General features: G+C 45.4%; 1 protein-coding gene across 2 annotated transcripts in view; it reads left to right on the forward strand.

Moving 5' to 3' along the window:
• CNGA3 (cyclic nucleotide gated channel alpha 3) overlaps window positions 1-14,793 on the forward strand; it is a 51,789-nt gene that overhangs the window by 14,780 nt on the left and 22,216 nt on the right. For both annotated transcript variants that reach the window (XM_011956541.1, XM_011956542.1), the window contains exon 2: window positions 9,753-9,890. In XM_011956541.1, coding sequence (XP_011811931.1) covers window positions 9,790-9,890 — 101 coding nt within the window. In that variant the 5' untranslated portion in view covers window positions 9,753-9,789. The remainder of the gene's footprint in view (window positions 1-9,752; window positions 9,891-14,793) is intronic.

The following is a 14,793-nucleotide window of genomic DNA, read 5'->3' on the forward strand; positions in this document are numbered from 1 at the left end:
ATGTCCCTGCAAAGGACATGATCTCATTCCTTTTTATGGCTGCTTAGTGTTCCATGGTATATATGTACCACATTTTCTTTATCCAGTCTGTCATTGATGGGCATTTGGGTTGATTCCATGTCTTTGCTATTGTGAATAGTGCCACAATGAACATATGCATGCATGTATCTTTATAAAAGAATAATTTATATTCCTTTGAGTATATAACCAATAACGGGATTACTGGGTCAAATGGTATTTCTGGTTCTGGGTCTTTGAGGAATTGCCACACTGTCCTCCAATGGTTGAACTAACTTACACTCCCACCAACAGTGTAAAAGCGTTCTTGTTTCTCCACAGCCCCACAAGCATCTGTCCTTTCTTGACTCTTTAATAATCACCTTTCTGACTGGCATGAGATGGTATGTCATTGTGGTTTTGATTTGCATTTCTCTAATGATCAGTGATGTTGAGCTTTTTTTCATACGTTTGTTAGCCACATAAATGTCTTCTTTTGAGAAGTGTCTTTTCATGTCCTTTGCTCACTTTTTAAAAAATTTTTATTTATTTATTATTATTAATTTTTTTTTGAGGCAGTTTCGCTCTTGTTGCCCAGGCTGGAGTGCAATAGCACAATCTCAGCTCACTGCAACCTCTGCCTCCCGGGTTCAAGAGATTCTCCTACCTCAGCCTCCCGAGTAGCTGGGATTACAGGTGCCTGCCACCATGCCCAGCTAATTTTTTATATTTTTAGTAGAGATGGGGTTTCACCATATTGGTCAGGCTGGTCTTGAACTCCTGACCTCAGAAGATCTGCCTGCCTTGGCCTCCCAAAGTGCTGGGATTACAAATGTGAACCACCATGCCCAGCCTGCCCACTCTTTAATGGGGTTGTTTTTTTCTTGTAAATTCATTTAAGTTCCCTATAGATGCTGGATGTTAGACCTTGGTCAGATGGATAGATTGTAAAAATTTTCTCCCATTCTGTAGGTTGTCTGTTCTCTCTGATGATAGTTTCTTTTGCTGTGCAGAAGTAACTTAAATTAATTAGGTCCCATTTGTCAATTTTTGCTTCTGTTGCAATTGCTTTTGACATTTTCATCATGAAGTCTTTGCCCATGCCTGTCTTGAATGGTATTGCCTAGATTTTCTTCTAGGGTTTTTACGGTTTTGGGTTCTACATTTAAGTCTCTAATCCATCTTGAGTTAATTTTTGTAAAAGGTGTAAGGAAGGGGTCCAGTTTCAATTTTCTGTGAATGGCTAGCCAGTTCTCCCAGCAACATTTATTAAATAGGGAATCCTTTCCCCATTACTTGCTTTAGTCATATTTGTTAAAGATCAGATGGTTGTAGATGTGTGGTCTTATTTCTGCGTTCTCTATTCTGTTCCATTGGTCTATATATCTATTTTTGTATTGGTGCCATGCTGTTTTGGTTACTGTAGTCTTGTAGCATAGTTTGAAGCTGGGTACCATGAATAAAGAATAAAATAAAATAAAATAATAAAAGCCTCCAGCTTTATTCTTTTTGCTTAGGATTGTCTTGGCTATACAAGCTCTTTTTTGTTTCCATATGAATTTTAAAGTAGTTTTTTCTAATTCTGTGAAGAATGTCAATGGTAGTTTAATGGGAATAGCATTGAATCTATAAATTTACTTTGGGAAGTATGGCCATTTTCATGATAATGAATTTTTTCCATCCATGAGCATGGAGTGTTTTTCCATTTGTTTGTGTCCTCTCTGATTTCTTTGAGCAGTGGTTTGTAGTTCTCCTTGAAGACGTCCTTCACTTGCCTTATTAGCTATATTCCTAAGTATCTGACTCTCTTTGTAGCAATTTTGAGCAGGAATTCATTCATTATTTAGCTCTTTGCTTGTCTATTGTTGGTGTATAGGAATGCTTGTGATTTTTGTATCCCGACACTTTGCTGAAGTTGCTTATCAGCTTAAGAAGCTTTTGGACTGAGATGATGGGGTTTTCTAGATATAGGATCTAGAAAGCATCCTTATCTTGTGCCAGTTTTCAAGGGGAATGCTTCCAGTTTTTGCCCATTCAGGATGATATTGGATGTGGGTTTGTCATAAATGACTTTTATCATTTTGAGGTATGTTCCATCAATACCTAGTTTATTGAGAGTTTTTAATAGGAAGGGATGTTGAATTTTGTTGAAGGCCTTTTCTGCATCTATTGAGATAATCATGTGGTTTTTGTCTTTAGTTCTGTTTATGTGATTAATTACATTTATTGATTTGCATATGTTGAACGAGGCTTGCATCCCAGGAATGAAGTTGACTTAATTGCAATGAACAAGCTGTTTGATATGCTGCTGGATTCAGTTAGCCAGTATTTTATCGAGGATTTTTGCATCGATGTTTATCAGGGATATTGACCTAAATTTTAGTTGTTGTTGTTGTATCTCTGCCAGGTTTTGGTATCAGGATGATGCTGGCCTCATAAAATGAGTTAGGGAGGAGTCCTTCCTTTTAAATTGCTTGGAATAGTTTCAGAAGAAATGGTACCAGCTCCTCTTTGTATCTGTGTAGAATTCAGCTGTAAATCCATCTGGTCCTGGGCTTTTATTGGTTGGTAGGCTATTTATTACCACCTCAATTTCAGAACCTGTTATTAGTCTATTTAGGGATTCAACTTCTTTCTGGTTCAGTCTTGGGAGGGTATATGTGTCCAGGAATTTATCCATTTCTTCTAGATTTTCTAGTTGATTTGCATAGAGGTGTTTATAGTATTCTCTGATGGTAGTTTGTATTTCTATGGGGTCAGTGGTGATATCCCCTTTATCATTTTTTATTGTGTCTATTTGATTCTTCTCTCTTTTCTTTTTTTTTTTTTTTTTGAGACGGAGTCTCGCTCTGTCACCCAGGCTGGAGTGCTGTGGCCGGATCTCAGCTCACTGCAAGCTCAGCCTCCCGGGTTCACGCCATTCTCCTGCCTCAGCCTCCCGGGTAGCTGGGACTACAGGCGCCGCCACCTCGCCCGGCTAATTTTTTGTAGTTTTTAGTAGAGATGGGGTTTCACCGTGTTAGCCAGGATGGTCTTGATCTCCTGACCTCGTGATCTGCCCGTCTCGGCCTCCCAAAGTGCTGGGATTACAGGCTTGAGCCACCGCGCCCAACCTTCTCTCTTTTCTTCTTTATTAGTCTAGCTAGTGATCTATCTACTTCATTAATTTTTTCAAAAAACCAGCTTCTGGATTCACTGATTTTTTTTGAAGGTTTTTGTGTGTGTATGTGTGTCTCTATCTCCTTCAATTCCACTCTGATCGTGGTTATTTCTTGTCTTTTGCTAGCTTTGGGGTTTGTTTGCTCTTGGTTCTTTTAGTTGTGATGTTAGGGTGTCGACTTGAGATCTTTCTAGCTTTTCGATGTGGGCATTTAATGATATAAATTTCCCTCTTAACACTGCTTTAGCTGGGTCCCAGCGATTCTGGTATGTTTTCTCTTTGTTCTCATTGGTTTCAAAGAACTTCTTGATTTCTGGCTTAATTTCGTTATTTACCCAGGAGTCATTCAGGAGCAGGTTTTTCAATTTTCATGTAGTTCTGTGGTTTTGAGTTTCTTAATCTTGAGTTCTAATTTGATTGTGCTGTGGTCTGAGAGACTGTTATTATTTCAGTCCTTTTGCATCTGCTGAGGAATGTTTTGCTTCCAATTATGTGATCGATTTTAGAGTAAGTGCCATGTGGCACTGATAAGAATGTACATTCTGTTGTTTTGGGGTGGAGAGTTCTGTAGATATCTATCAGGTCTTGATTCAGAGCTGAGTTCAAGTCCTGAATATCCTTGTTGATTTTCTGTCTCAATGATCTGTCTAATATTGACAGTGGGGTGTTAAAGTCTCCCACTGTTATTGTGTGGGAGTCTACATCTCTTTATAGGTCTCTAAGAACTTGTTTTATGAACCTAGGTGTTCCTGTATTGGATGCATATATATTTAAAATAGTTAGCTCTTCATGTCAAATTGATACTTTTACCATTATGTAATGCCCTCCTTTGTCTTTTTTGTCCTTGTTACTTTAAAGTTTGTTTTGTCAGGCTGGGCATGGTGGCTCATGCCTGTAATCCCAGCACTTTGGAAGGGCAAGGTGGGCATGTTATCCCAGCTACTAGGGAGACTGAGGCAGGAGAATCACTTGAACCCAGGAGGTAGAGGTTGCAGTGACCCGAGATCACACCACTGCATTCCAGCCTGGGCAACAGAGCAAGACTCCATCTCAAAAATAAATAAATAAATAAATAAAGTCTGTTTTATCAGATACTAGGATTGCAACCCATGCTTTTTTCTCCTTTCCATTTGCTTCGTGAATTTTCCTCCACCCCTTTATTTTGAGCCCATTTGTGTCTTTGCACCTGAGATGGGTTTCTTGAATACAGCACACTGATAGGTCTTGACTCTTTATCAAGCTTGCCATTCTGTGTCTTTTAATGGGGACATTTAGCCCATTTACATTTAAGGTTAATATAGTTATGTATGAATTTGATCCTGTCATCATGATGTCAGCTGGTTATTTTGCAGGCTTATTGAGGTAGTTGCTTCCTAATGTCATTGGTCTTTGTATTTCAGTGTATTTTTGTTGTGGCTAATAACAGTTTTTCCTTTCCATAGTTAGTGTTTCCTTCAGAAGCTCCTGCAAGGCCTGGTGCTGATGAATCCCCTCAGCATTTACTTGTCTGAAAAGGATTTTATTTCTCCTTTGCTTATGAAGTTTAGTTTGGCCAGATAGGAAATTCTGGGTTGCAAATCCTTTTCTTTAAGAGTATTGAGATTGGCCCCCAATCTCTTCTGGCTTGTAGGGTTTCTGCTGAGAGGTCCACTGTTAGTCTGATGGGCTTTCCTTTGTAGGTGACCTGACCTTTCTCTCTGGCTGCCCTTAATGTTTTTTTTTTTAGACAGAGTCCTGCTCTGTCACCTAGGCTGGAGTGCAGTGGTGCAATCTCAGTTTACTGCAATCTCCACCTCCTGGGTTCAAGCGACTCTCCTGCCTCAGCCTACTGAGGTCTGATGGCTCACTCCTATAATCCCAACACTTTGGGAGGCTAAGGCAGGCAGATCACTTGAAGTTAGGAGTTCGAGACCAGCCTGACCAACATGGTGAAACCCTGTCTCTACTAAAAACACAAAAATTAGCTGGGCGTGGTGACGCATGCCTGTAATCCCTGCCCTTCACATTTTTTCCTTCATTTCAACCTTGGAGAATCTGATGATTATGTATCTTGGGGTTGATCTTCTCATGGAGTTCCTTATTGGAGTTCTCTGGATTTCCTGAATTTGAATGTTGGCCTATCTTGTAAGGTTGGGGAGGTTCTCCTGGATGATATCCTGAAGGGTGTTTTCTGACTTGGTTCCATTCTACCCATCTCTTTCAGGTACCCCAATCAGTCATAGGTTCAGTGTTTTTACATAATCCTATAGTTCTCAGAGGTTTTGTTTACTCTTTTTCCCTTTTATTTCCTCTAATCTTGTCTGCCTGTCTTATTTCAGCAAGATAGTCTTCAAGCTCTGAAATTCTTTCCTCTGCTTGGTCTATTTGGCTATGGATACTTGTGAAGTTCTCGTGTTGTGTTTTTCAGCAGCATCAGGTCATTTATGTTCCTCTCTCGACTGGTTATTCTGGTTAAGAGCTCCTGTAATGTTTTATCATGGTTCTTAGCTTCTTTGCATCAGGTTAAAAAGTGCTCCTTTAGCTCAGCGAAGTTTGTTATTACCCACTTTCTGAAGCCTACTTCTGTCCGTTCATCCATCTCAGCCTCAGCCTGGTTCTGTGCCCTTGCTGTAGACATGTTGTGATCATTTGGAGGAGAAGAGGCACTCTGGTTTTTTGAGTTTTCAGCATTTTTTTGGCTGATCCTTTCTCATCTTCATGGGTTTATCTTGTTTTGGTCTTTGAGGCTGCTGACATTTGGATGGGATTTTTGTGAGAACTTTTTAGTTGATGCTGTTGCTGTTGTTGCTCTGTTTATTTTTCTTTTAACAGTTAGGCCCTCTTCTGTAGGGCTGCTGCAGTTTCCTGGGGGTCCAATCCAGACCCTATTCACCTGGGTCCCTCCTGCCCCTGGAGGTGTTACCAGTGGAGGCTGCAGAACAGCAAAGACGGCTGCCCGCTCCTTCATCTGGGAGCTCCCTCTCAAAGGGGCACTGACCTGATGCCAGCAAGAATGTGACCGTATAAGGTTTCTGCTGAGCCCTGTTGAGGGGTCTTACCCAGTCAGGAAGCACAGGATCAGGGACCCACTTAACAAAGCACTCTGGCTGACTCTTAGCAGAGGGCGTGCCCTGCACTTGTGGGGGATCCCACTCATCCAGACAGCGCTGATTCCTCAGAGCCAGCCAGGGGAGAGACTAAGTCCACTATTCTGTGGATACCGCAACTGCCCTTCCTCCCGAGGGGCTCCAACCCAGGGACATCCAGCCCCTGGCTGGAGTTGCTGAAATTCCAGCAGGGAGGCCCTGCCTGGTGAGGTGGGATGGGTCTTGGTTTAGCCTAAAGAGGCAGTCTGGCCACAGTCTGCCACAGCCACTGTGGTGTGCTGTGGGGAATGCCTCCTGGGTCCAAACTGCCCAGTCTCCATGACACCAGCAGGGAAAATGGCAGACTAGTGCTCCAGTGGTGGTGGCCACCCCTCCCCGCAGGGGCTCCGTAATCTTAGGCTGTCTCCATTGTAGCGGCCGCCAAGAATCCGCACAGCTCTGTGCTTGGGACCCAAGGCCCTGGTGGTGTGGGGCTCACCAGGGAATCGCCTGATCTGCGGATAGCACAGATCCATGGAGAAAGCGAGGTTTCCCGGTTAGGGCAGCACAATCACTCACCACCTCTTCTGGCTGAGAATCAGAGGTCCGCTTGCCCCGTGCCGCTCCCGGGTGGGCAGGCGCTCCGCCCTGCTTTTCCTCACTCTCCGTGGGACTGCCTAGTCAGTCCCACTGAGAGAACCTGGACACCTCAGTTGCTAGTGCAGGATTCACTCACCATTTTCATTCTCCTTGGTGAGAACCTCTGACCTTGGCTGTTTCTGGTTGGCCACCTTGGTCCCTTCCCGAATTTATTGCTTTTAATGGAAGAGTACAATTTCATATGTTGTTCCTAAAGTTTTGCAGGCACCTCAAACTGGAATCATTCTCTTTCTCTAACCTGCTTCTCTCTTATTTCCCTGCCTCAGTGGGCAGGCAGCACCCCCCATCAAGCCAGCTGTTTGGACACCGTGTTCAGCACCTCTTCCTCCCCACCCCTTATACCTAAATTGCCATGTCCTGGCAATTCTACCCACTTGCTATCACCACCACAAAGCTAGATCAGGCAGCTGTTCTCACTCCCCTAAGAAACTGTGACAACTTTTTAGCTGCTCACCTTACAGCCACTCATGTTCCCTGAATACATCCTCCCTGGTCTAGCCAGAGTGGCCTGTACACATCTGACTACATTCCTACTGGGCTTGGTAGGGTAAGGCCCAAGCTCCTGGGCACAACCTGCAAAGCCTGTTGTAGCACCTGCCCCGCCACACTGTCAGATCCTTGAGAACAGGCTTCGTTCTATTTCTCTTTATAGCTCCTGTGATCAGCCAGAAACTCACTCCTTGTTACATAAATGAATAAAGTGTTTAAAAATCAAAACAATGTTTGATCCATTGGGAAAACTAAAAAGTTTAAACTCATAGACTTAAACTTTCCAACATCAGAGACAAGTTGGGACCCTGCTGAGCCCATGGCTGCCCTTTCGTAACTGGCAGAGGGTTGGCCAGATGAGCATGGCCACACCCATGGCTCCTGTCTCCGACCTTCCTTTGGATATGGAATTAATTGAGTCCTGGAGTGAGTCCCTGGGCTATTTCTAGAAATTGCCATCCTTCTCCGGAGTGGTCTCTACTGACATCTGACACACTTAAACCACGTGGCTGCTCAAGAGAGCCTGTGCTAATCTATTTTAGAGAAACCATCCTCCAGAAATGCATCTTCCAGAAAGACTTGTCCAGAAATCATGGAACTGGCCAATCACACCAGCCCTGCTCTCATGCAGGCTTTCTTTTCAATCCAGAGGCACCTTCCAATGTTTGCCAAAGAGGAAATGTTGATGGCCTGATTTCTGGCACAAGTGTAACTGCCCAAGGGGTTCACCTTCCCCACTGCCTAGACAGAACCAACTTACCAAGACAGGGGAATTGCAATAGAGAAAAAGTAATTCACACAGAGCTGTCTGTGCGGGAGACCAGAGTTTTATTATTACTCAAATCAGTCTCCCCCAAAACTCAAGGATCAGGGTTTTTAAGGATAATTTGGTGGGTAGGGGGCCAGTGAATCAGAAGTGCTGATTGGCTGGCTCAGGGATGAAATCATAGGGAGTTGACGCTGTTCTCTTCTGCCGAGCCAGTTACTGGGTGGGGGCCACAGAACTGGTTGGTAGGGCAAGGTGTGGCCACCCGTTGTTAGAAACGTGAAAACCTGAAAGGACATCTCAAAAGGCCGATCTCAGGTTCACAATAGAGATGTTGCTTTTAACAGTAACTGGGGAAGTTGCAAATCTTACGACCTCTGGAATAATGGCTGATAATATTTAGAATTCCAGGCCCTCTCATTCTAACTTGGTGGCTGATGGGCTTTCATTTGTTTTACAAAAACAGTTTAGCTTTGGGAAAGGGCTTTAATTTAAATCTTAAATTAAATTCCTTCCCGAGGCTAGTTCAGCCTATGCCCAGGAATGAATAAGGACAGTTTAGAGGTTAGAAGCAAGATGGAAATGGTTAGGTCTGGTGTCTTTCACTGCCGTAATTTCCTTAGTTACAATTTTTCAAGGCGATTTCTCAAGGATTGTGCCACATTGACAGGTGGGATCTATCTTTCATTGGACAAGCTACTTAACACCTCTGAGGCTCAGTTTATTCATCGTTAAATGGGAATAAAAATAATAAGTACCTCACACAGTTATTGTGAGGATTAATGAGATGAAGTGATATTGGATTTAGCATTATATTATAAAGGTTTTCTGAACGTCACGTATGGTCCTTTCTTTACGTGTTGTCTTAAAGCAAGATTTGAGGGTGCTGTGGAAACACCTGCTAAATTATAAGATAAAAATAAGGAAACAAGAAAACCTGGGTCAAGAGGGACATTGCATCATCTCAGAGAATCATGAGGGCTTCACCTTCCTTATATCACATCATACCCACTTGGCCATTCATTTATTTATTCATTCGCTCGTTCAGCACTTAACTCTGAGCAGCTCTTCAGCATGGTAACATAACATAACAAATGAGCAAAAAAAACTTTGTGCCGGCCGGGCGCGGTGGCTCAAGCCTGTAATCCCAGCACTTTGGGAGGCCGAGACGGGCGGATCACGAGGTCAGGAGATCGAGACCATCCTGGCGAACACAGTGAAACCCCGTCTCTACTAAAAAAATACAAAAAACTAGCCGGGCGAGGTGCCGGGTGCCTGTGGTCCCAGCTACTCGGGGAGGCTGAAGCAGGAGAGTGGCGTGAACCCGGGAGGCGGAGCTTGCAGTGAAACGAGATCGCACCACTGCACTCCAGCCTGGGCGACAGAGTGAGACTCCGTCTCAAAAAAAAAAAAAAGACTTTGTGCCTCAGGCTAGAAAGAAGAGCCCGGAGATGTCCAAGTAAAACTCACTGCTGCAGGATCTACAAGAGACAGCAGAGGGCGTCCCTGCCAGGGCTTGCAGGGGGCTGCGTGCGGTTGCCCTTGTCGGTGATGAGCTGGGTTTGCAGTTACTTTCCCGTCCTGATGACATATCTGCTTTGTGTTCACATTTCAGCAATCATCTGGGGGGCTAAATGTGACAAACCAAGAAGATGGCCAAGATCAACACCCAATACTCCCACCCCTCCAGGACCCACCTCAGGGTAAAGCCCTCAGACCGAGATCTCGATCGTGCTGAAAATGGCCTCAGTAGGTAAGATGGGCTTTCGTTTTATGCCTGACACTGGTCGTTTCCACAGCGGATCTAGACCATGGGGGAAGGATGCCTTCACATTGGCCAACCACAGGTCGGAGGGCAGGGGAGGTATTCACAGCACTGCCAACTTCATTTTTCATCTCACTTAATCCTCACAACCCCCAGAAACTAGTCTGTATTATTGTTTTAGAGATGTGGAAAAGCAGGCTTACATAGTCACTTAATTGCTATATGATAAGAAAATGAAGATTCAAATGCAGCAGACTAAATTTTACTGTAAGAACTTCCTCAGACTGACACACTCTCCCATGTAGTCATCAAAAATGCGTTGGACTCTTGCTGTGCACCAGCCACTGAACTGGGTTTGCAGCCTGAGCTGGGCACCAAGGATGTAGCATGAATCCAATGCCCTGCCCTCGCTTCCAGGGGAGGGTCTGGAGGCAGGCCATGCCCAGGGCCTGTATCGGGAGTGGGTAGTGCCTTGTCAGCCAAGCCATCAGCCCCACCAATGACATCCTGACACAGGTAGGAAACGGAAATCTGGGGCCTTGAGTTCTTCTTCGAGCCCCGTTCCTAACTTCCTAGTAGACCTGGGAAAATGCACTTAACCTCCCTATGCTTCAGTTTCTTCACCTGCAGAATGGAACAGCATTTTTTCCAAGCTCCTGGTATAACAGTGAGGACGTCAGAAGGGACCTATTTAGTGTGCATGGACCTAAACCCTTATGTTTCTTTGTTTTTAGTTTTTTCGTTTTTGTTTTTTGCGACAGAGTCCCACCCTGTCACCCAGACTGCAGTGCAGTAGTGCAATCTCAACTCACTGGGTTCAAGTGATTCTCCTGTCTCAGCCTCCCTACTAGCTGAGATTACAGATGCCCGCCACCACACCCTGCTAATTTTTGTATTTTTAGTAGAGATGGGGTTTCGCCCTGTTGGCCAGGCTGGTCTCGAACTCCTGACCTCAGGTGATCCACCTGCCTCAGCCTCCCAAAGTGCTGGGATTACAGGTGTGAGCCACCGCGCCCGGCCGTGTTTCTTAAGCTCTCAATGAGATGATTGAGTTGAACCATGAGTAACTTTCTTTCCAATATTTCTGTTACTTTCACCCTACATATATAGAATTGAAAATTACGCAGCTTAAATGCACACTGTCTGACGGCCCCAAAATGCAGTCACATCCCTCAGTCCCCACCTCCCAGCACTGGGCCCTCGTGCCTCATTTCTTCTCATTCGTTTGTGTTCATCACTTCCTCTCCCAAATGCACATTTGGTTTTTTCTCTATCTATGTTCTTGGTCCCAGCTCCGCAGCAAACTCTGCTAATAAGTGATGGTCAATCATTTTCAAAGAGATTGAGTCCCCATTACGCAAACCCACACAGCCCTTGAACCCCGCCTTCTGAGATTTCGGCAAAGGAAGGAAGATCCCAGAGCATCCCAGCAGATATTTATTTCCTCCAACCATTTTAACTCGGTGCTGGGACCCCAGGAAGTGTCATATCGCTTCAGAAGCATCAGAAAATTCCATCCTACTCAAATACCTTTATCCCAACTAGCCCTTTGTCAATGCCTGTGTCCCACCACTGGAGACTTAGTCCTCTAAATTAAGGCATTGCTCCTTATTTCAAAGAACAAAGAACGCTATTAGGACTGTATTCACTCTTGAAACATTTGTATGTTTTAATAGTTTATTTCCCATGTGTGAGCTAACAGAGTCCCTTGAAGAGGGCTTCAAAGAGAGTATCAAAAGAGGGCATCAGGCAGAAGGAGCCCAAGGATGGGGCAGAGAATCCTGAGCCCAAGACCTTGGGAGAAGGACCAGAGGCTGTCAGGATCAGGAAGATTTTGAAGCAGAATGGAACTTTTCCTCTTTGCACCCCACTTGCCTGGAGTGGGGCATGACCCAAGCATCTCACGGAGCTTCCAGATTCCCTAAGGCAGAGAAGGCAGTAATGGGATCTCAGTCCGGCTCCTTCCAGTGAGATATTCACTGGAGTAGGCCCCCAGGAGAAGGCAGGCCTGGTCTGTAGGCTACTGCAGCTCCTGCCCACAATGTCTGCTTGACTTGACAGCACTGTGGTCCTGCTGACTCACCCTGGCTCTGCTTTGGCCAGTGACCTCCATGCCCAGCTTGACCTATGGCCTGTTCAAGAGGGCTTTCAAGGCCTCTTAGAAGATGACCATTTGCTAAATAAATTGCTAGCTTGTTAAGCCACGCTAATACCAGTCACCAGCCTCTGGCTTCTAGCAGATTCCCTGCAGGCTCACTCTGGAATGCACGCTGACAAGGGACACAGCATGCTCTAGGGATCAGCCACATGGTCAGGGGCTCTGAACTGATGCCCTTCGACAATGCTATTTGTCGTCTGCATGGGTGAGAAAAGGTCCTCCCTTCTCCTTCTTTTGCACTTTCTGTGACCAGAATGATGGTTTAACAGCACAGGTTTTGGGTCAGACTGCCTGGGTTTGAACACTGGCTCTGCAACTGACCTGCTACAAAGAGTTGCTCAATGGCTCCAAGCCTCAGTTTTCTCAACTGTAATATGAATCGGTACTAGTGTTGCCTCCTAGGGCTGTGGTGAGGTTACAGCAGAGGTGAATGCAGAGGTCCCGGCACGGCCCCTGCTGTGCGGTTGAGTGCCCATTGACTCTCACTCTTCTTCTTGTGGGCCTTCTCTGGTCTCTTCTCCTTGACCTCAGATAGCCCCATTTCCTGCCTGTGTCCAAGCCCTGCTGTCTCAGCCTGACTGCCAGCTGAGGCTTGCTGAGCTCCACTCAGGCCTCAGCCCCACCCTTCACGTGGTAAATTGACAGATTAACACAGTATCCCATGGAAACACCACCGAGATTTCAAAATGAGAGACAGAAAGAGCGCTTCCTTTATGAGAGAGCTATGCTTTATCTTACAGAGGCAAGAGCGGCTTTAACCAGCCACAGATTTTCAGAATGTTCCATGGAGTCACAAAGGAATGACAATGTGTGCTCAGGATGGGGTACAGCGGCCTCAGGGATGGAGGCTGGGCCCAGCCCCTCCCCGGCTTCCCAGCCCAGCCCCGCACCTGTCTATCCACCTGATGTGAACAAAGGACTCCGGCACCTACCACATAAAAATTTTTAAGTTTCAAATCACTATTTTGGAGCCGAGAGAAACGGTGTTTGGACAAGCCATACCTCTTTGTCTTGAAATTCCAGTCCTTTTGGAAAGCTTTTGAGATAAATGATTGAGAATTGGGGTACACGAATGTTAATCACTCTTTATCTTCAGTGATATCAAGAAGCCTGCACTGGGAACCTGTGTGTGGGTGTGACCCCTCGCTGACTGCCCCCAAGAGGAAGGCACAACCAAGTCTCTGTCCTTTGAGACTTCCCTGCCCCAATGTCTTTTCATCGAACTGGAGGCCCAGTTTTTAAGTTATTGGAATTATTTTTGTAGTGGAACACCATAAGGAAGAATGAAAACACTTCATTTGAATAAAAACATTTTATACCCTGAAAACACCAAAAATAAGTTTGAGTTTTTCTTCTCTACTTAGCTCTTCTTAGTTGGCTCAATTATTTAAGAGCTGTCTGGCATATCTGTGAGGATAAGGCAATAGAAGCAGGCTATTCTCTGCTACAAAGAACTGCAGCTAGCACTGAGGGCACCTTAAATCCTGGATCCATCTCCTGGTGTAGCTGTTTTGAATGAGCTTTGGGGCACAGGGCTTTGTGTCTGACAGAAGAGTGGTCTTCTTGTGTTACTCCCTGAGCGGAGCCCAAAGCAATTACCACCGAAGAAAACAATTTTCATCCCGCTTCTCCAGGACCGAAGACTTAAAACTGCATTGGCTTCAGTCCCCATCACATGCGGCCAGCAGCAGAGGGTTACAATCATTCAAGTTCCTCAGGGCTTGCGAAGGGGGAAACTCAAGTGTCATATTCCCCATCCTTGTGCTGAAAAGCCACCTCTGTTTACTCTCACGTCCCCAAACCCATCTTGCTGGAAAACATCAGATGCTTCACCAAGTGCAAAGTTAATTTCCAGTTCCAGTTCTCGTGGGAGCCCCTGTCCTCGCCCAGTGACAAGAAGCCTTCACCTTACCAATATTAATTCCTCTGTGCAAATAAACGTAGAACTTGAGCATTATAAGGTGAAAATCATGTTGTCTTTCAAAGCAGCTCTCTCCATTCTACTAGTTGTTCTTGTTCTTGACAACTACCAATGTCAGGGGGGCCTCTTCCTTGGAAGGCATCGTCCCCACGTGGGATCTTAGAATAGCCACCTGCACGTGGGAGGGAAGCTGCAGGGCTGTCCTGGCCTGGTCTGTTCATTTTACAGAGACTGAGGTCCTGTCAAGCCATTGCCCCCAGGCCCTTCCACCAGCCACAGGCAGGACAGAGCCTGGCCCCAAGACTCTCATTTCCCAGGGAGACTCTAGTTACCATTCTTGCATTAGTTGCCAAAGTATCTCCCTTTTTTTGGTACCTGTGTGTCCTTGGGGACTCCAAATGTCATCTCAGACATCACTTCCTCTCCTCTCTTCCCACCTCCCCTCCATCTGCCTGGTAAAATCAGTTTCTGGGAGAAGTAATTAATGAGGTTTACTATGTAAACACCCCCAGGCATTTAATATCAGTAGAGCTCTGGAGCTAAAAGAAAGACATTGATCTAACAGAATTTCAGGCATTGAGAAGGAAGTGGGGTGGCCGGGGGCGGTGGCTCAAGCCTGTAATCCCAGCACTTTGGGAGGCCAAGACGGGCGGATCACGAGGTCAGGAGATCGAGACCATCCTGGCTAACATGGTGAAACCCCATCTCTACTAAAAAATACAAAAAACTAGCCGGGCGAGGTGGCGGGCGCCTGTAGTCCCAGCTACTCAGGAGGTTGGGGCAGGAGAATGGCGTAAACCCGGGAGGCGGAG

This window comes from Colobus angolensis, unplaced genomic scaffold (assembly GCF_000951035.1).
Source record: "Colobus angolensis palliatus isolate OR3802 unplaced genomic scaffold, Cang.pa_1.0 Scaffold42, whole genome shotgun sequence".
NCBI lineage: Eukaryota > Metazoa > Chordata > Mammalia > Primates > Cercopithecidae > Colobus > Colobus angolensis.